The 20,056-nt window shown below is 42.0% G+C and overlaps 1 protein-coding gene across 1 annotated transcript in view; it reads left to right on the top strand.

Moving 5' to 3' along the window:
• Positions 1-2,535: 2,535 nt before the first annotated feature.
• The window catches only part of LOC119736505 (wiskott-Aldrich syndrome protein-like), a 36,963-nt gene continuing 19,442 nt past the window's right edge, over positions 2,536-20,056 (top strand). Inside the window, exons 1-4 of the mRNA XM_038210522.1 lie at positions 2,536-2,685; positions 8,044-8,178; positions 15,871-15,963; positions 19,321-19,429. Coding sequence (XP_038066450.1) covers positions 2,536-2,685; positions 8,044-8,178; positions 15,871-15,963; positions 19,321-19,429 — 487 coding nt within the window. The remainder of the gene's footprint in view (positions 2,686-8,043; positions 8,179-15,870; positions 15,964-19,320; positions 19,430-20,056) is intronic.

Raw genomic sequence — 20,056 nt, 5'->3', positions numbered from 1 at the left:
TGGGAATTTAAAGGGTAAAGTGACCGATATATTCAGGAGGTAAATGGGGGGAGGGAGAAAATGATCTGTCAACTCAACAGTAACGAGCGGCTGCCGGTCAATTCGCCCCATTTTTAACTGTTCAAAAATGCCTTTCTGTGGTAGAGGTGCGGTTTAGGACACCATTTTTACTATTTAAAAATGACCGTTTTGCAAATGATTGTCGATTCTAAAATGATTTTTGCAGTCACTTTAAAGTCTTTTTGTTTTATTTAAGATTTTTTTCATAATGTGAGCAGTAGGGGCCCACTTTGGAAGAAAATACGACATCCTGTTTTGCGGTTCCGTGCGCGAGTCACATCAATTCATAGCAATCTCCACACAGAGGGAGAAAAGAGGCAGAAAACGGGCTGCTTTTCTACTAGTATTAAAATAGCAGAAAAACAGATTGAACGTATTTGAAAAGTCCAATTTTGTAGTGTAAAGGTAGTGTATAGACCGGAAGCCAGTGGTGGGGGGTCAGCCTAGCTGGAAAGTTAACCACATTTCATGCATATAGCGATGATCCACGTGCATACCAATGTAAGGAAATGGACGTCTGCCGGGCACACTGTGGTGGGTGTGGTCAGGAGTGCCATGAGAAAGGGGCCCCAAAATTGAGCTAAATCAGCTGGTGAGTTAACCCAGTGAAACCTACTGGAATGTTGGGCCTAGTCCCAGGTATCATGAATGGCCACTGCCAGACATTTTCAGTGGTGGAAGGTGCCCGCCAGACATGAAAAACCTGTATAGGAGGGGGCGTGGCCATAACCCCCTCCCATTCCTTTTCACTGATACACTTACCGCACACTTTTCTTTAAGAATTATGAAAAGGTCACATTGATAGAAATTATGATATGGATATGGATAGGCTGGGGATTAAAAAATGTCAGCACAGTTTGATCTATTGTATGGATGAGAACGAATACGAAATAGGAGGGTTAAATATTTCAGATTTGGTGTACAAGACGCGAGTTATGAATTTATTGCAAATGATGTTAAAATCGCGTGAGAATTACCAGCTGTTGTTACCGTCCAGTAAGCATGCAGGCCAAAAATCCGCCCGCCGAGCTCATGATGAATAAAAGTTTCATAAACACTCATATTATTCTATATTAGAGAGTTCTGAGAGCCATGGAATTGGAAAATTAAAAAGATCTGGCAATGCACCTCTCGCCTGGACTTGAGGCTTCCAATTCCTAGCATTTTGGATGGAATTGGGTCCGAAATTAAAGTGGCGCTATTTAGCCACGATGTGGAGGGATCCTTTTTCAAGATGGCTACTTTTCCACTTTGGGAAACATCACTTGTTTTAGGGGTTGTCTTCTTTGGGTGAGAATTGCTCGAAAAGTCATCGGTCAACCCACACAAAAAAATTAAAAGAAAATGAAAGGTGACATGTTGATCATCATTTTCTGTACAGCCTGAACACCTGTGAGAGTTCAAAGTATTTTAAAAAGAATTTTTATTGGCATTGCCATTTATCACTGGTGTAAATATGGGAATTTTTATACTGGGCTGAACCCCTATGACACTCCCTGGAATATAAACGTCAACACAACCATCGTATTTTATTCTTTCGAAAACAAATTTTGGGGATCAAAATACTGACTCAAAAATCGTAATTCCAGTCGCACATGTTCCGCCAGTGCATCGTATGCTGCGGACGTTCTGCGGACGTGCTGTGTTCACACGAACGACGGAAAAACCTTGGCCAAAAAACAATTGTACAAAGTTTTAAATGGTTATTCTATTTAAATTCAAGTGAAGGCAGTTTGTTCTTTTCATATATCTTTTTAGCAGAAAATATTCCCAATTTTGCCAGTTCTCTTCCTCACTTCAGACTGTAAAGCTTCTCTCTGTACTGAACCACCACAATACAAAAGCCTTGGATCTTATTGATTCATCACAACACGACTTTAAAGGCTTTAACCCTAACCCTCCTCAATCCTCCTTTATCAACCAGGCGGTTTTGGAGGATTGAGGCGAAACGTCCAAAAAGTGTCAGTTGATTTTAGAAGATGCATTGTCTTCAAGGTCTTAGGCTGTACTCCGATTTGTTTTGTTAAGCCATGCATAATCGAGCCCCACGATTATCACAATGGTGGATACCGCTCCCACTGCTTCTGGATAGCATTTGCACTCGACGTCATTGCTGAAGGATTGTGAAGGACTTGTGCGCTGGACGCAATTCCGATTCGTGTCCGTGGAGTGTAGCCAGACGTCTTCGACACATGCACTGAAGACCCTGGCAGACACAAATCCATGCACTCCAGAGGTTGTAACAAGTGTCCGCCATTCTAACATTTCGGGGAGGTTTCCAGTTTTCACATGAACAGCCTGAATTATGTTAACAATGGAAGTCCTAGGTGCTTCTCCCGTTGTACAATAAACACCGCTTGGCTAATTCGAGCAGTAATCAGGACTCTGGCGACTTTCCCGCTACTTTGACCGACCTCGCTCTGGTACTTGCCCCTCTGGATCTTCTTGCAGTGATTGCAGCCTGTTGTAGCCATCATGCCCCAACAAGGCTGTTCACACCTCGCGTGTATGACGTTGCAATCGAAGAGTCCTGTGGGTTCGCAGTTTAGCACAACCACAAACAGCTACCTCATGGCCAAGCTTCATCGCCAGGAGGTCCATGTCTTAACTCCGTATATACCCGACGTATGGGGAGCACTACTCCATTGGCTGCATTCACTTTCAGCATGGAGCTAGCTCCATGCTTTCAGCAATTTTGAAACATCTTGTAGGGGTCGTATGTCTCTTAACTCTTGCTAGACTGTTTCCGGCAGAATGCTCACTACTATCACTCAGTCAAGAGTGAAGTGAACTTTATGGCCTATTATAGACATTATGGTCACCCTGCGGCTCTTCTCTGCTAGCTGCCTTCCTGAAGATCTATTTGGTTTATGCGTTGTTATGTAGAAGAGCCATAGTCCCTCACCCTTCACCGCTTGGCTCCTTACGATGGAGGGCTGGCTTTTCGAGACTTGTTTCCCTGGCTGGGGCAGTCGTTGGTTTTCTTTGTGCTCGGATCGAACGGCGCCGGGGTGCATTGCCCCACGTTTGGCGGGTGATGGTGTCTGATGCTGCATGATCTTTCCTAAGGCTGGGACATTCACGTGCGAAGTGGCCTGTTCTGCACAAGTTGTAGCACCTCATCAAGGGGTCTCGGCTCGGCTTAGATGTCCCCAGACGTGCTGACTCCTTATAGTGCGGTCGAGTTGGCTCTGTTTTGAGGCCTTGGCTGCCCTAATTGCCACTATACTGCTGTGGACGGTCTCCCCCGTACAAATATTTTGCTCGGGAGCTCCATGTAATTCATTCTGGGGTTGTCTTCGATTACTCTGTGAACTAGAAAGGCCACTCATCGCAAGAGCTTAGATGTATAGTGAGAAGTCTTGGACTGACTTCCCTTGCCTCCTCGCTACGTCCTCGCATATAGACAACCCCTCCCCTACCCCCTCCCCCACCCCCATCGGAATACATGTATAACGATTAGGTGCTAGAGGATTTCGACTGGAGTGCCTCGATCTCCGGCAGGTATACAGTCGCACAAATCTTTCGCTGCCCCTTCAAGGTTGTCAAGTAAGTGACTGTGTAGAATACGAAAACGACGCTGATTGACAATTCAAAGTATACTGCGTGCGTGTTTTAAAGGCTGCACCCCTAGACATTATGTCTATGGCTGCAGCAGCCCTATATAAGCGCTCGCGTTATCCGTTACGTCACGTACAAACGTGTGGGTTCAAATGATCTCTATATAAAAAGACCGCGCGATGCCCGAACAAGATGGAAATTCTGGAAGCATCGTTTTTCGCCACAAATACTTGTATACATATAGATTCTAGTAACGCGACATCGAAATCTCTTAAGTAATCTTTGAAAGGAGTTATTCTGAATTTGACTCTTCAAAATTGAAAACGACGCGTCGCGCATTAACCACGTCAACTGTAGTTCTTTAAGGCCTTAATCTACCAAATCGTGGGATATTTAAATTTAAAAAAACACCAGGGGCTACGATTGCGCAAGGCATGGTGTAGCCTTGTTCAATGCGGTCTCTCGGCTTTTTGTCGAAGGGAGATAATCGGGCCCTGCACCCACAATCAACGCGGCTACGTGCGTGTACCACCGACCCTTGTCCGTACGAACGGTTCGGTACTAACACAACCAGCAAGCACACACGTGAGTACGGACTGTACGCATGGTGTAATAAGGCAGTAAATGTAGGCCTACTGTGTTCTGCGTGTGGGTGTACGTACGTACAAGCATAGCCTCGCTGTATGGCACAAGTTACTTTCTCACTAGCAGCGTACGGGCATCGATATGTGCACGCAATTATGCCTTGCCAAGTTGATTAGGGATTTTCTTATCGGTCATTTTTTTTTTATCGGCGAATCGATAAGCCCAACGCCTTGGTCAAGGCTAGGCATGGTGAGAACCAACATGGTACAGCAATAGATCGTACCCACGGGAACGAGGTTGGATCTGGCAACTAATATCGCCAGATCATGACCAACATAATGTTTAAAAAGGTGATTTGCAGAGCTAGTTATGACTCCGAGTAACCATCAGACTCGGACTATTTTCAGACGTGAAATAATATGAATTTCTCCAGCTTGAGTAACAATCGTGGCAATTATTTGGTATTTTGTCATTTTGTCTCAAATTTGTTTTTGCTTACAGTACTAGTCGAAATTATCAAAGTTGAACTTTGAGAACTGGAATTTTTAAGAAGCTAAAAATAATCTGAATGGAATAATGTACGACAAAATGTTATGTACATGTCCACAACTGATAAATTCCCCGTCTCCGCACTGAATTCTATGAATTTCCACAATGTCTGGTTGGCTTTGTACACGTCTAGCACTTTGAACTCGATCAACATGACGCCACCTACTATAGTAACTGCTGATATTATGCGTGGGAGTATTTGTCAAAAATGGCGAATCCTCCGGGGCAACGAAGTAAGCCAGCGGAAGTAAATGTCCCTTCGAAACTACTCAGCAAATCTGAAAATGACCAAGTAGTTAACCTTCTTGGCAGGAAGTGCGTGGTGAGTTCTGTTTTAGTTGATAATGGGAATTTAAAGGGTAAAGTGACCGATATATTCAGGAGGTAAATGGGGGGAGGGAGAAAATGATCTGTCAACTCAACAGTAACGAGCGGCTGCCGGTCAATTCGCCCCATTTTTAACTGTTCAAAAATGCCTTTCTGTGGTAGAGGTGCGGTTTAGGACACCATTTTTACTATTTAAAAATGACCGTTTTGCAAATGATTGTCGATTCTAAAATGATTTTTGCAGTCACTTTAAAGTCTTTTTGTTTTATTTAAGATTTTTTTCATAATGTGAGCAGTAGGGGCCCACTTTGGAAGAAAATACGACATCCTGTTTTGCGGTTCCGTGCGCGAGTCACATCAATTCATAGCAATCTCCACACAGAGGGAGAAAAGAGGCAGAAAACGGGCTGCTTTTCTACTAGTATTAAAATAGCAGAAAAACAGATTGAACGTATTTGAAAAGTCCAATTTTGTAGTGTAAAGGTAGTGTATAGACCGGAAGCCAGTGGTGGGGGGTCAGCCTAGCTGGAAAGTTAACCACATTTCATGCATATAGCGATGATCCACGTGCATACCAATGTAAGGAAATGGACGTCTGCCGGGCACACTGTGGTGGGTGTGGTCAGGAGTGCCATGAGAAAGGGGCCCCAAAATTGAGCTAAATCAGCTGGTGAGTTAACCCAGTGAAACCTACTGGAATGTTGGGCCTAGTCCCAGGTATCATGAATGGCCACTGCCAGACATTTTCAGTGGTGGAAGGTGCCCGCCAGACATGAAAAACCTGTATAGGAGGGGGCGTGGCCATAACCCCCTCCCATTCCTTTTCACTGATACACTTACCGCACACTTTTCTTTAAGAATTATGAAAAGGTCACATTGATAGAAATTATGATATGGATATGGATAGGCTGGGGATTAAAAAATGTCAGCACAGTTTGATCTATTGTATGGATGAGAACGAATACGAAATAGGAGGGTTAAATATTTCAGATTTGGTGTACAAGACGCGAGTTATGAATTTATTGCAAATGATGTTAAAATCGCGTGAGAATTACCAGCTGTTGTTACCGTCCAGTAAGCATGCAGGCCAAAAATCCGCCCGCCGAGCTCATGATGAATAAAAGTTTCATAAACACTCATATTATTCTATATTAGAGAGTTCTGAGAGCCATGGAATTGGAAAATTAAAAAGATCTGGCAATGCACCTCTCGCCTGGACTTGAGGCTTCCAATTCCTAGCATTTTGGATGGAATTGGGTCCGAAATTAAAGTGGCGCTATTTAGCCACGATGTGGAGGGATCCTTTTTCAAGATGGCTACTTTTCCACTTTGGGAAACATCACTTGTTTTAGGGGTTGTCTTCTTTGGGTGAGAATTGCTCGAAAAGTCATCGGTCAACCCACACAAAAAAATTAAAAGAAAATGAAAGGTGACATGTTGATCATCATTTTCTGTACAGCCTGAACACCTGTGAGAGTTCAAAGTATTTTAAAAAGAATTTTTATTGGCATTGGCATTTATCACTGGTGTAAATATGGGAATTTTTATACTGGGCTGAACCCCTATGACACTCCCTGCAATATAAACGTCAACACAACCATCGTATTTTATTCTTTCGAAAACAAATTTTGGGGATCAAAATACTGACTCAAAAATCGTAATTCCAGTCGCACATGTTCCGCCAGTGCATCGTATGCTGCGGACGTTCTGCGGACGTGCTGTGTTCACACGAACGACGGAAAAAAGGCCTACGGCTGGAAATACGTATACGTATGCCACAAAATGTCCGCCGCGTCAGAAGTAAACAACTGGGTTTTTGTTTTGGTCTTTTCAAGATCTGTGCGTGACGTTTTATTTTTTTTGATGCATCCCCTCCCACCCAGCATGGTACTTTCAAGTGCAGTTCCAGATGTGTTGTCTGCCAGATTCATATCCAGGAGTCTGACTCCTTTTCTGGCCACTCTTCTGTCACTACCCACAGAACCATTGGTAACATCACTTGTAACACCCCTAATGTCATATATCTTATTTCTTGCAGGGTCTGTGGAGTGCAGTATGTAGGTGAGACTAAGAATACGCTCAAGAAGCGTTTCTATGCCCACCGGTCAACGGTCAACACCAAGAAACTAGACACCCCTGTTGGTCATCACTTCAACCTGCCTAACCACTCCATTTCTGATATGATTTTGCAGGGCATTGAATCTCTTGGCCATCGCAAGGACTCAGTTCGCCTCAGCAGAGAGAAAGTGTGGATGAATCGTCTTCGAACTATTCAACCACATGGTCTCAACATCCAACTTGGAAATGATTAATATTTTTCTTCCTCCATTGTCTTCTGTTACAGATAATCCACCTGGTCTTCATTGTTTGTGTTTCCCCATCTTTCCCCATCTTTCATCCCTTTCCACCTCCATACTGTTCCCCCCCCCCGCATAATCCCCCTTCACTCCCACACTCTTTTGTCCGTTCCCACTCCCTGTGACCTTTGATCCTTCCCCTTTCTGGTCCCTCCCCTGTTCATACCAGACCCCTTGTGGTTTGCCATCTCCCTTTGTTTCTTTGTTCTCTCATCCACCCTCCCCTGCATCTTTCCACACCTTTCCCACCTAATCCTCCTTTTGTGTTTCTTCTTTCATCCCTGCATGTTTGTGTGCACCCCCCATGTTAATGTATGTACCTCTGTCATTTCTGTTTTAGCCTCTGAAGAAGAACTTGCTAAGTTCGCAACGTCAGGCCACATTAATTTTTAGATTTTTTATTTTTTTTCTCAGTTTTTCCTAAAAGTTAAAGTTTTTTTCCCTATACCGAAAATCGTTTGGGAAATCAGAGCTTATGTTCACCAACATGGAATTTATTATGCGACGCAACGTGCAAAAGCATATAGTTGATGCCACTAACGGTTATTGTTTGAGTTTACCTGATTTAAAAAGTATTTTGTCCCTTTCATTTTTTTACACATAGACTTTGGCAACAGCTGTGGTGCAGGTATTTTTGGCCCAGCCTCCCAACAGCTGGAGCAAGAAATGCTGTGGTGTGGCATGCTTTGTCAAGGACAACAGCGTACGCTCATACTTCATCAGAGTCTACGATATTGTGGTATGTTTATGCTAGTCTAGTCGGTTATATCTTCTCTTTTGTTAGAGAAGACGCATAACTGGTATTATGAAGAAAAAAATGCTTACACCGTGGCGGAAGGACTTAGGGCCAGCTTATTCTGAACGTATTTTCATTGCATGCATTAATTGTGACTGAGCAGAGCTTAGCTTCCATCGGAGCTGCACGTGCTTGGCATTGGTTGGCCTAGGCGCGTAGACAAGTATGCATGGCAGGCAGACGTCACCTGATGCGTTGAGCGCTGTATGCGTGAGTTGAACTGCAGAATGTGAGCAGACGTAGACAGGAAGTAGGTTAATTCGTTTGCTCTTCGTTTGTGCAATGTTTATGCGCAGTTTGTACAATTAAGTTGTGTGATCTTTACTCTGGCATAGCTATAAGCAGTGTTGTACCGGTCTCGAGACCACTTTTTGCTGGTCTCGGTCTCGGTCTCAGTCTCGGAAGCTGTGGTCTCGGTCTTGGTCTCGGTCTCGGTCCCCTTTGGTCTCGATATTTTGGCTGCTCTCGGGTCGAGACCGGCAATATGTAGCTTTTACAGCTCGATCGATTACTTTGTGTTCACTTCGTTCAGTACCGTTGAGTTAAAACATTTGCTAGCCCGTAGATCAAGCTTGTTATATATCGTGGTCGGTTTGGACTCGACTGCACGTTGGAAAGTCCCAAAAGTAAAGCTGCAGCAGTACCAGTCACTGAACGATTTGGAACAAGTTCGGCATTTATCTGTTGTGTCGGGCACATAAAGCAAAGTATAAACTTGTAACAATTTATGCAATAAGGGCCTGCCATTTTTGGGGATTGTGTAGTTAAGCCCACCCCTGTGGGCGTAATCACTTGCATTGTGTATTCTGATAATAAATGAGGTGCTTCAAATTAATATTAATTATATTTTCGACTCCACACAATGTTCTCGTTAATTTGGGACAGTATTTTGAGAAAAAAAGTAAATTTTCCTACCTGATTTTCCAGCATTGAACTCACACACTCTTACCAGTTACCACTCGCTGTTGCCATGAGAGTGTATGATGAGACCCCATTTTCTGGCTGCTCATTTTGAAGTACCCCATTATTCCTCAAAAATTAAAATCCCGTTCAGAAAAAAATAAAAATCCATATCTGGCACATTCTGGCTACCACCTCGCAACTTGTGGGTCTACATGTACAAGTCCACATTCTATGACAGAAATTTTAAAATTAATTCAACATTTTCTAGCTCCCATTTTTTAAAATCAAGTACACAAGTCTTGTTAGAAGTTAAGTCCTATATTTATTTTAGGAAAAAAAAGGCACAATGTAAAATTAAAATTGCATCTTTAAATATCCGTTAGAAGTCATAGCTGAAATCAAGGGGTGACTGTGGAGTTTAGGATCCGAGTTCCTATAACAGATGAAACATCTGCCTTTAACTTTTTACTTATGTCACGATTGGGTGCAGACAACATGTCAAAGCCCATATTTCTTAAGTGTAACTACTTTTTGCTCAAGTAAGGTGTCATGTATCAATTTGTCAACACTGCCACTGGTCAAAATTTTGGTCTGTAATCTTTGTGAATAGAAAGGGTACAACTTTCAACTATAAACGTGTCTTGTTTTTTTATTTCGACTATTGTTATTTATTATCAGCGGTCTCGGTCTCGGTCTCGGTCTCGGACCATATTGGTCTCGGTCTCGGTCCGCCTTGAAGGGGCTGGTCTCGGTCTCGGTCTCGGTCTCGAATCTTCAGGTCTCGGTCTTGGTCTCGGTCTCGGACTATCCGGTCTCGACTACAACACTGGATATAAGGGTTGCATATGTAAGGCTTTAATTAGCTGTACGTAGCTGATGCTAGCTTGCATGGTTGATGCGTTGCGAATCATATCGGGTTAGTGCGCATGCGTGTGGTTTAGACGTGTTTTTTATTTTCGCTGAGTATTCTTGTTTTTTAATCCACAAAATTCTTCATTTTAGATCCGTCATCATGACTTTTAACCGAGCTAACTGCTCTTTTAACTTTGGTGACTCTAGTTGTGAACTTATTTTAGATTTTGGACGTATATTTTGGATGTTTTTTAACTTCGAATTGGGCTACTGAAACTTTGCCACGGGAATGCCATTTTACCAGTGCAATACATCGCTATATGGAACTACGCATCGGCGGATTAAAATCTTGTGCTACGTTTCTCATCTGGATTTTTTTTATCATCGCGCTATAACTCTTAACAGTATTGCCCAAACTATGCGTTTATTTCAACTTTTTGGTGTATAACACATCAGCATTCTTGCCCTTTTCATTTTCGCGGGGATTCTGTGGATTCTGTGAATCTGAACCTGAAGGAAGCCATCTTGGATTTTGTGACGCAGCAGACTTCACCTTTGACATACGAATTTTACAATGGGATGTGGAAAGAATCATCTTAATTTCAACGGTGCTGTGCTTATCTATGTTATCACCAGATTAATTGTAGGATTGTGTGATACTTCACAAGGGAATTGGGACTCGCAGACTGTAAGTACTTTTGACTTATTTTCTTCATGCTCTTTGAGGAATAAATCGTATATGATGGGTACCTTCACTACCAGAATGTACATGTACATGTACCTTCGAATTGCATTCGCCTACCAAGCCCAGACACAAATGCTATCATGTGGAACTTTCTCAAATCAGATAGAAAGAAATGTCTAACTGTAGATCACGTCATATTGATCGGAAGTAGGAGATGTGTTTATACTCAACCTAGAGTTGTTGTCATTGGCCTACTCGCCTGTGCAGGGGATGTACATTTAAATCCAGGGCCTGCTGCATGCACATCACGTGTCCTGCCAGATTGCATTGCATGTAGTAGGATGGTTAACCACAAATATAAACTCAGATTTGCAGACTGTCAAAATTTTGCTCATCCGAGCTGTGTTGGGACTACACAAAAACAGGCTCAAATTATCATTGCCAACTCATTGCCGTGGTATTGCTGTGACTGTTGTGCTCCTTGTGTGTGTGATGGAAATGTGCTTAGGGAACACCATGCAGTACAATGTGACAGGTGCGACAAATGGCTGCATACTGCGTGTTGCAACATTGATGATTTGACTTATACGTCTCTCATGGCGAGTGACTTACACGTCTCTCATGTCGAGTGACTGCAACTGGGTTTGTCCACTGTGTGATGCCATAAACTTTTCGGACTCATTTTTCAATGAAGGGGACATTTTCGTTGATAATTCTGTGGATGGAAAATTGACGGTTGTCGGTTCTGCTCGAGACTTGACAGTTGTCGGTTCTCCTCGAGATAACAACAAGCCAAATAATGACCAGTCATCTGCCATTAATGATCAAACTAAGAGGAAAGCGAGGGCAAAGAAAACCACTCCCAAGCTTAGAGACAGAATCGGGATCGTGTTGACTAATTGCTAGAGTGTTAAATCGAAATCTGGTGACATTGCCGTGTTGTCGGATACCATCGATCCTGGTTTCATTTGTGGGACGGAATCGTGGCTTGAACCAAGCATAAATAGTGCTGAGATTTTTTCCGAAAACTACGCTGTCTTCAGAAAAGATCGGAAGACTACTACTACTGGAGGGGGTGTTTTTCAGACTGTGAAAGGGGACTTAACTTCAACTCACTGCAGTGAACTAAACTCAGACTATGAAATATTATGGACTGAAACCAAAGTAAAGGGATGTTATGAAGCCCGGGAAGGGACAGGGTGGAATTTTTTTTTGGAGTTTGCTAATTCGTTGGCACGAATTACTAATTCGTTCGCACGAATTAGCAATTCGTGCGAACGAATTACTAATTCGTGGGAACGAATTAACAAACTCCAGTAATTCGTTCGCACGAATTACTAATTCGTGGGAACAAATTAGTAATTCGTTCGCACGAATTACCAGGCCTAATTCGTTCCCACGAATTACTAATTCGTGCGCACGAATTACTAATTCGTTCCCACGAATTGCTAATTCGTTCGCACGAATTAGTAATTCGTGCGAACGAATTAGGAATTCGTGCGAACGAATTAGGAATTCGTGGGAACGAAATAGGAATTCGTGGGAACGAAATAGTAATTCGTGCGAACGAATTAGCAATTCGTGCGAACGAATTAGTAATTCGTGCGAACGAATTAGCAATTCGTGCGAACGAATTAGCAAACTCCAAAAAAAATGTCCATCCTGTCCCTTCCCGGGCTTCATAGTATGTAGACCTATGCTAATTGGCGTTTTCTACCGCCCACCCAAGGATAATGAAGAAGCAATCGAAATATTGGGACAATCATTTGCCAACCTGGGAAATAAGATCAACTCTCATAACATTATTTTGACTGGAGATTTTAACTTGCCCAACATCGATTGGAGTGACAACAGTGTGTCAACCAGAAGTGGGTACAGCTCTAAAGCTGCAGAACAACTGGTCACCCTAGTTGAAGAACATGGGCTCACTCAACATGTCAATCTACCCACAAGAAAACAGGGAAACACCGAGAGCATCTTAGACTTGGTTTTCACCAACAATCCTGACATGGTGGACAAGATCATGGTTGTTGAGGGTATTTCTGACCACAGCTCGGTGAAAGTGGATTTAAGGATTGCCTCGATTAGAAAACGACCAGTGAAGCGAAAGATCTACTTGCGCAACAAAGCTGACACTGATGGTGTCACACAAGCCTTGGAAGATTTTACAGACGAATACTTCAAGACCAACAAAGGAAAGACTGTAACAGAAAAATGGGACTGCATCAAGACAGCAATTCTCCAAACCATGGAAAAATGTGTTCCTCACAAGATGACATCTAGCCGTTTCACCTTGCCCTGGTCTGATAGGACACTGAGACGGGCTGTTAAAAAGAAGCAACGTCTATACAATAAGGCCATCAAATCAGGAAAGGCTTCTGATTGGGAAGTTTTCCGTGAATGCAGGAGAAATACACACAAACTCATCAAAAAAACTCGCTCTACATACATCAGAGAAACCTTGGGATCTGCCATCAAGGAGGAGCCTAAACAATTCTGGACATTTATCAAAAAGTTAAGGCAAGAAAACCCAGGAGTTGCACACCTTGAGAAAGATGGAAAGATTATCAGCGATGATACAGAGAAGGCGAACATCTTGAATGAACAGTTTCAGAGTGTGTTTACCAAGGAGCCTCCTGGGGAATTGCCCCAACTTGGTGCTAGCCCGTACGAACAGATTGGTCAGCTCATCATCACCAAAGAGGGAGTTGAAAAGCTCCTCAGCCAGCTTAAGCCCAACAAAGCACCAGGTCCAGACGGAATTCCAAATTGGTTTCTGAAACTTGGAGCTAAGCAGCAAGCCTCACCACTTCAGGACCTGTTCCAAAGTTCAATCAACACATGTGAAGTACCACAAGATTGGAAGGAAGCAAATATTACATCAATATTCAAGAAGGGGAGCCGTACTTGTGCAGCAAACTACCGTCCTGTTTCACTCACTTCAGTGGTTTGCAAGGCTTTGGAGCACATTGTACACAACCATGTGATGAAACATTGGAGAACCAGCATATTTTAACCGATTTTTCAACATGGATTCCGGGCTAAAAAGTCAACAGAAACGCAACTCATCCTCACAATTCATGACATTAGCATGGAACTCAACAAGAACAACATGGTTGATGTCGCAGTGCTTGACTTTACCAAGGCCTTCGACAAAGTCCCGCACCGTCGTACGTCTTATCTCCAAACTTCAATACAATGGATTAAGTGGGGAGATCTCAACATGGGTTCAGGATTTCCTGACGGGGCGTACCCAACAAGTTGTAAATAATGGGCATTCATCACTCCCAGCTGCCGTTACATCTGGTGTACCACAAGGCACTGTCACTGGTCCACTTTTGTTTTTGTTATACATCAACGACCTGCCAAACAACATCACCTCCCAGACCAGGCTTTTTGCAGATGACTGCTTGCTTTACGCCCCTACCGACGGGGACACCAGCATTTTGCAGAATGACCTTAAACTCCTAGAAAACTGGCAAGACACTTGGTTAATGAACTTTAATCCAAGCAAGTGCTGTACCATGACCATAGGCAAGAGAAACCCACCTCAGCATGAATACAAGTTTTGCAATCAAGTTTTGGACAGCGTCTCATCTCAAAAATACCTTGGTGTTGACATATCTAATACCCTCAGCTGGAACATCCATGTTCAGGAGTCCATCAACAAAGCTCAAAGAGTGCAGAATGTTATCCGCAGGAATTTGTGGAGCTGTTACAGTGAAGTGAAAACAACTGCCTATTTGAGCTTAGTGAGACCACTCTTAGAATATGCTGCATCCGCATGGGACCCCTCAACAAAGCAGAACATTAACTCACTTGAAAGAGTTCAACGTCAAGCAGCTAGATTTGCACAGGAAACTACCAAAGGGATACGGGAACTGTTACTAAACTTCTGGATGACTTGGGATGGGACACACTACAGAACAGAAGAAATCAACAGAAATTATGTATGCTCTACAAGATGAAAAGTTTAAATTTAAAGTTTAATTTAGATAATCTTGCATGCTCCACGATGTGAAACATTTTCAAAGTTGTTCATAGGCCTAGGGCCTGTTTTTTTGTTATCAGGCGTAGGCTAGGCCTAAGTTTGCGCACTTCAGGTAATACTATCCTCCCTGAAGTATAATGGAATTATCATATGATGACATACGCACAACTGATGTATGGTAACGGTCACTGGAAACAATGAAACGGTCGACAAACACTCACATTTATTGGAAATTAATGCACTTTCCGTGTTGTCAATTTGTTCGCCGACTTTCAAAGAAAGCTGTGTAGGTCCTATTTTACTAGTGCATTGTCTAGGAATATATGGATCGTTCAGATTTGTGTAAAAAACATGGTTTTGTTTCGAATTTCCGTCTGTTAACATGCACAATCCAGCTACGTGCACAAGTCGCGTTGATATCGATCGAACGCGCGCGTGATACGCGCGTACTCCTGATTGGCTAAAAGTGCGTATCCATAGTGAGCGCAGTACAAATAAATACGCCCTCTGTCGGCTATCCAAACAATGAATGGGACGAACGACTTAATGATCAGCTGTACTGTTGTACATTGCTTAGCCTATGCTGTTGCATACATTACTGATGATGTTGCACATTGCTGATGCCAATTACCGTGCATTTATTGATTTATTGTTGAATAAATGTATTTGCTTGTACCAGCAATTCTGTTTTGAGGTGTCAAGCTTTGTTACATGTTTAATGTGCAATCACCAGAGAGTTAACTATCAGTCACAATCGGTGGAATATTTCTTCCAAAACGGACCTGCGCCCTAAACTTAAGGTCGCTGTGGTCTATCGTCTAGGGAAAAGCCTTAGTTTGGGAAAATTGTCTTCCTATAATGTGTAAGCCTTGATCCTAAAAACTCAGGGTTCGCCCGGGAGAAAGGTCCGAATACCAAGCAAGTTTTCTTAGCTGAGCTGGACTAATCGAAGAAATGAGGACTCGACCTGAGTTGGACTCCAGAAAATGAATCAGTAATACTTTACTCATACTTTACCAAATTGATTTTTTCTTCTAGCGTTTTCTTTGGGAAGGGAAGGGGGATGCGGGAGTAGTGGGACACGCCCTCTGCCCTGTGAAACATGCACATATGACCTGCAGATCTTTCAAAATGTCTCTGATTTGTTCTTTGTTTGGCTAAACATTTAACTGACGTTCACGTTTTGCTCTAATTTCTGTTTTAGAACGGAATGAAGCTTTGGGAACAGGAATTGTACCACCGGTTCAAGTACATTGTCGCAGATGACCAGCCTTTCTTCCACACTTTTAAAACAGACGTGAGTGTATTAATGCTCTACTCAGTAACAAATAATCTCTTAACTTTAAAACACTTGGAATATTTGAACAGTAGGAAGTGCTTGTGGCTATAAGGTGATGGGTCATTCTATAAATCTTGGGTCTACGTTTTTCCTGTCCCTGTTACATGTGGCATCTATAATTTATAATTTTGGTGTGATTATGAATAACAAAGTACCAATTCATCAAATATTATTTAAAACAACATTTAAAGTCATTCTTTTATACTTAAATAAGGGAATAAATGTGTGCTTCGGAGGTTTTTATCACTCTGTTTAAGACCACTTAGAGTCTGGGTGCTGATAATTACCCGAGCCGGAGGCGAGGGTAATTATCAGCACCCAGACTCGTAAGTGGTCTTAAACAGAGTGATAAATACCGACGGAGCACATATTTATTCCCATTCATAAATACCTTTTCGGTAAGAAAAATTCATATATTTCGTTCAAAACATCCCGATTTTGTTCAACAAATTCACTTTATGCTTTTTGAAACATCCCTCTTGCAAAATAATGGAGTGTTCAGCTGGCGAGTAAGATGTAAACAACCCTTTTATGGAGATTGACGCGCGCGTATCATGTTCTGCGCGATGTCGCGCAGAACGCACCTGGCGCGTTGCGTTTTGAATTTAGATTTTTAAATTCTGACTCCCTGGTGGTGTTGCGCATGCCTACGTGAGGATTGTGAACGTTCAACCAATGAAACGATAAGAGGCACTGGATTTTTAAGAGTCCACATTTTATTGTGACACTGGAAAAGTGTTTAAGACCAGCTAGCCATGTCTTTATCATCCGTTTAAGACCGGCCACGTGACGGGCTCTCGACCAATAGGAATGCGTAAACTGTCTTAGGTATTTATGAATAGCAATTCATAAATGCCTCAGACAGTTTAGCTATCCTCACGTAGGCATGCGCAACACTACAAGCGAGTCAGAATTTTATAGTTCTAAATTCAAAACGCAACGCCCCAGATGCGTTCTGCGTGACATCGCGCAGAACATGTAACGCGCGCGTCAATCTCCATAAAAGGGTTGTTTACATCTTTCTCGCCAGCTGAACACTCCATTATTTTGCTAGAGGGATGTTTCAAAAAGCATGAAGTGAACTTGTTGAACAAAATCGGGATTTTTTGAACGAATTATTTGATATTTTTTTACGGATCAGGTATTTATGAATGGGAATAAATATGTGCTCGGTCGGTATTTATCACTCTGTTTAATACCGCTTAGAGTCTGGGTGCTGATAATTACCCGAGCCTCCGGCTCGGGTAATTATCAGCACCCAGACTCTAAGCGGTATTAAACGAGTGATAAAAACCTCCGGAGCACACATTTATTCCCCTAATAGAGGTAGAGGGGACTGAAAAATGCCACAATTTGGACCATTAATTTACAGAATGACCCACATGAGGAAAACATTCTGTTTTCACCAAAGCAGTCTCAAAACATTAATCATGAAAAGATGGATTTACTAGAAATGTCAATGCCACCCTAACATCACCATTTTCAACACCCTGACGTTCTCATAAGTCATTCTTCAACTGAATAGGAAACTTAAACCCGATAACCAATCAACCATTTGACTTAAAAAACAAAATTTATTAATTTATTTATCCTTTTGGATTTCCCGTAAATGTATGAAAAAGTCTTTGTTTTGTTAGGCGAAGTAAAAAAAAAAACATGTTTCTCGTCCCCGTCCGCTTCCTTTTTGGATGCCGCCTGGATTTTTTTTATTATTTTTTATTTTTGAAAAATGCATTAAAAAAACACCGGAAAAGTCCACAAATTCATCGGAAAATAAATTGTAGACCAATACAAGTCTAAATGACACTGTGAATATGTTCAGTTCTCTTGTCCAACTTATCTTTCATTTTAAAAGTGTCTTTCAACAGTGGAAACTCCAACAATTGCAGGACAATTTTAATGGCGGCCATCTTGAAACAAACAAAAAATAAAAAGCCCCGCTTCCTCCTTTTTTTCGAAAACCCGGACGAGAAACATGTTTGTTTGTTTTTATATTCGGCCTTATGATTTTTCTTTTTTTTCAATTTCTTCTATCCCAGCTGGATCCCCTAGACTTTGCACATATTTTTTTACAAGCGACTGTGACATTTTGAATTCTCAAATCTTGATCAAACTTAACGTAAACAAAGGCCGTCATCACAAATGAGTGACGTGCATTTTTCAATGGCTTGGGGAACTACATTGTAAGTACACAGAAAGGGATGTGTTGTATATAACGCCATAACTCACAAACGTAGAGTGATTATTTCAAAATTCTTTTGCATATGCAAAAGAAATGTGACAAATGTGTGACGTAATCATGACGTCATCAAAATCAATCGACTCCAAACTTGGAAAGTTAGATAATGTTATAAATATGCAAACTCGTATTTTACGTCATGCTGACGTCATCGGTAGATTTTTATGAATGTTTAAATGGTAAGAACATGTACCGGTATGTGCACTGTATGTGCATTGAAAAGTGCCTTCAAAATGACGTCATCATGGGTCATGCACGTCATCATAGAGGTGCATTTTCAAAGTCCTAGATTGGGTTAAAATTTAACCAGATAGGGTTGAAGTTTTGCATATAAGCAGGGATGTGTTATACGTGAAAAATAAATAAAGTTATAATGACATCATCCTGAGGTTTTATATGGATTTTGAAGTTATGAATAATCGCCATATCACACGAAGACAACAAGCTCCATTCGAAATTCTTTTTGGAAAAAAAGATTTAGAATTCATAATCCGATTTTTAGGGGGGAATGAATGAGGAGTGTCCTGTGTTCTGTGTGTGACAGGCACAAAACTCTAGCTTCAGGCGCGGATCCGGGGGGAGGTTGGGGTTAAAAAAAAAAACCAGCTCGGTCAATTTTCTTTTCCTTTTCATAGAAATTCATTAAAAGTAATTATTGCCCAGCCTGCTCTGCTACCCCCAAAAAAATGGTATTAATGTCCGCCTTTGCACAAAATACGGACAGAGCCAGCTTGGTTAGGGGGGTATTTTGTACACTATTGTGTAATATAGTGTTAATAATCGTCGGATTTGAACAGCACCCCAATTGAAAGTATGGTACGAGTCCCCCCCCCCCCCGTCCCCCTCCCCTCCCCCCCCCCCCCCCCCCCCCCTATTGATTTTTGGAGACCAAGTGTCCGGAGGAAAAAGCCTGTCTACATTTCAGGTTTTTTTGGCTGATGAACCCCCCCCCCCCTGCGAAAATTCCTGGATCCGCCCCTGAGTTTTCTTTGAATACTTTTTTTTTTTTTTTTTTTTTTGTTGTTTTACTCTTGGTGTTGTTTCTTTGCGTACACATTTGCCCATTGTGTATACAGACATGTTGGGCCGCCCTCGACTTCGCCGATGATGCTGAAGCCGGTGATTTTGGCACTGCCATCGAAGCTATGTTAAGGGCCAAGATACCGCGTAAACAGGGTAAAGAAGGTGAGTGAAGCATCTCTAGATATGATCGCTGTCTGATTGTTGAGGGCTCAAGTGGGACAGAATTGCATATGTATGACTAATTCTTGCCCCATAATGTGGCCAATTTACTGGACTACCTCCGTAAATAAAGGCCACACTTCCACCATGTACAAACAAATTCGAACTTTGTCAAATTTTGATTTTCACATTTAGGCTTAGTTTGCAGTTTATTTTTGATTTAGAAGCATACTCAACTTCTTTATAGGCTAATCAGAAAGTGCTGCAGAAAGAGTTGAATAGATGTCTATTTTTAGTGAAATTTCCAGATTCGTTTGCACACGTTTGCATATCATAATTTCAACATGAAATTTCACGAAAATTAGACATCTGAAAAAGGCAGCACTTTCTGATTAGCCTATGAAGAGGGTGAGTATGCTTCTAAAGCAAAAATAAATACAAACTAAGCCTATAAAAATGTGAAAATCAAAATTTAACAAAGTTCGACATGTTATTGTGTACATGTGTTTTTGGGAAGTGTAGCCTTTATTTACGGAGGTAGTCCAGTAAATTGGCCACATGTATGGGGCTATATAGACTTATTCTATTCTGAATCTGCACAAACTCGTCATTAGTGTCTTATATGGAATG

The sequence above is a fragment of the Patiria miniata genome, unplaced genomic scaffold (assembly GCF_015706575.1).
Source record: "Patiria miniata isolate m_02_andy unplaced genomic scaffold, ASM1570657v1 HiC_scaffold_3, whole genome shotgun sequence".
Lineage (NCBI taxonomy): Eukaryota > Metazoa > Echinodermata > Asteroidea > Valvatida > Asterinidae > Patiria > Patiria miniata.
This window is presented reverse-complemented; position numbering and strand designations above follow the sequence as displayed.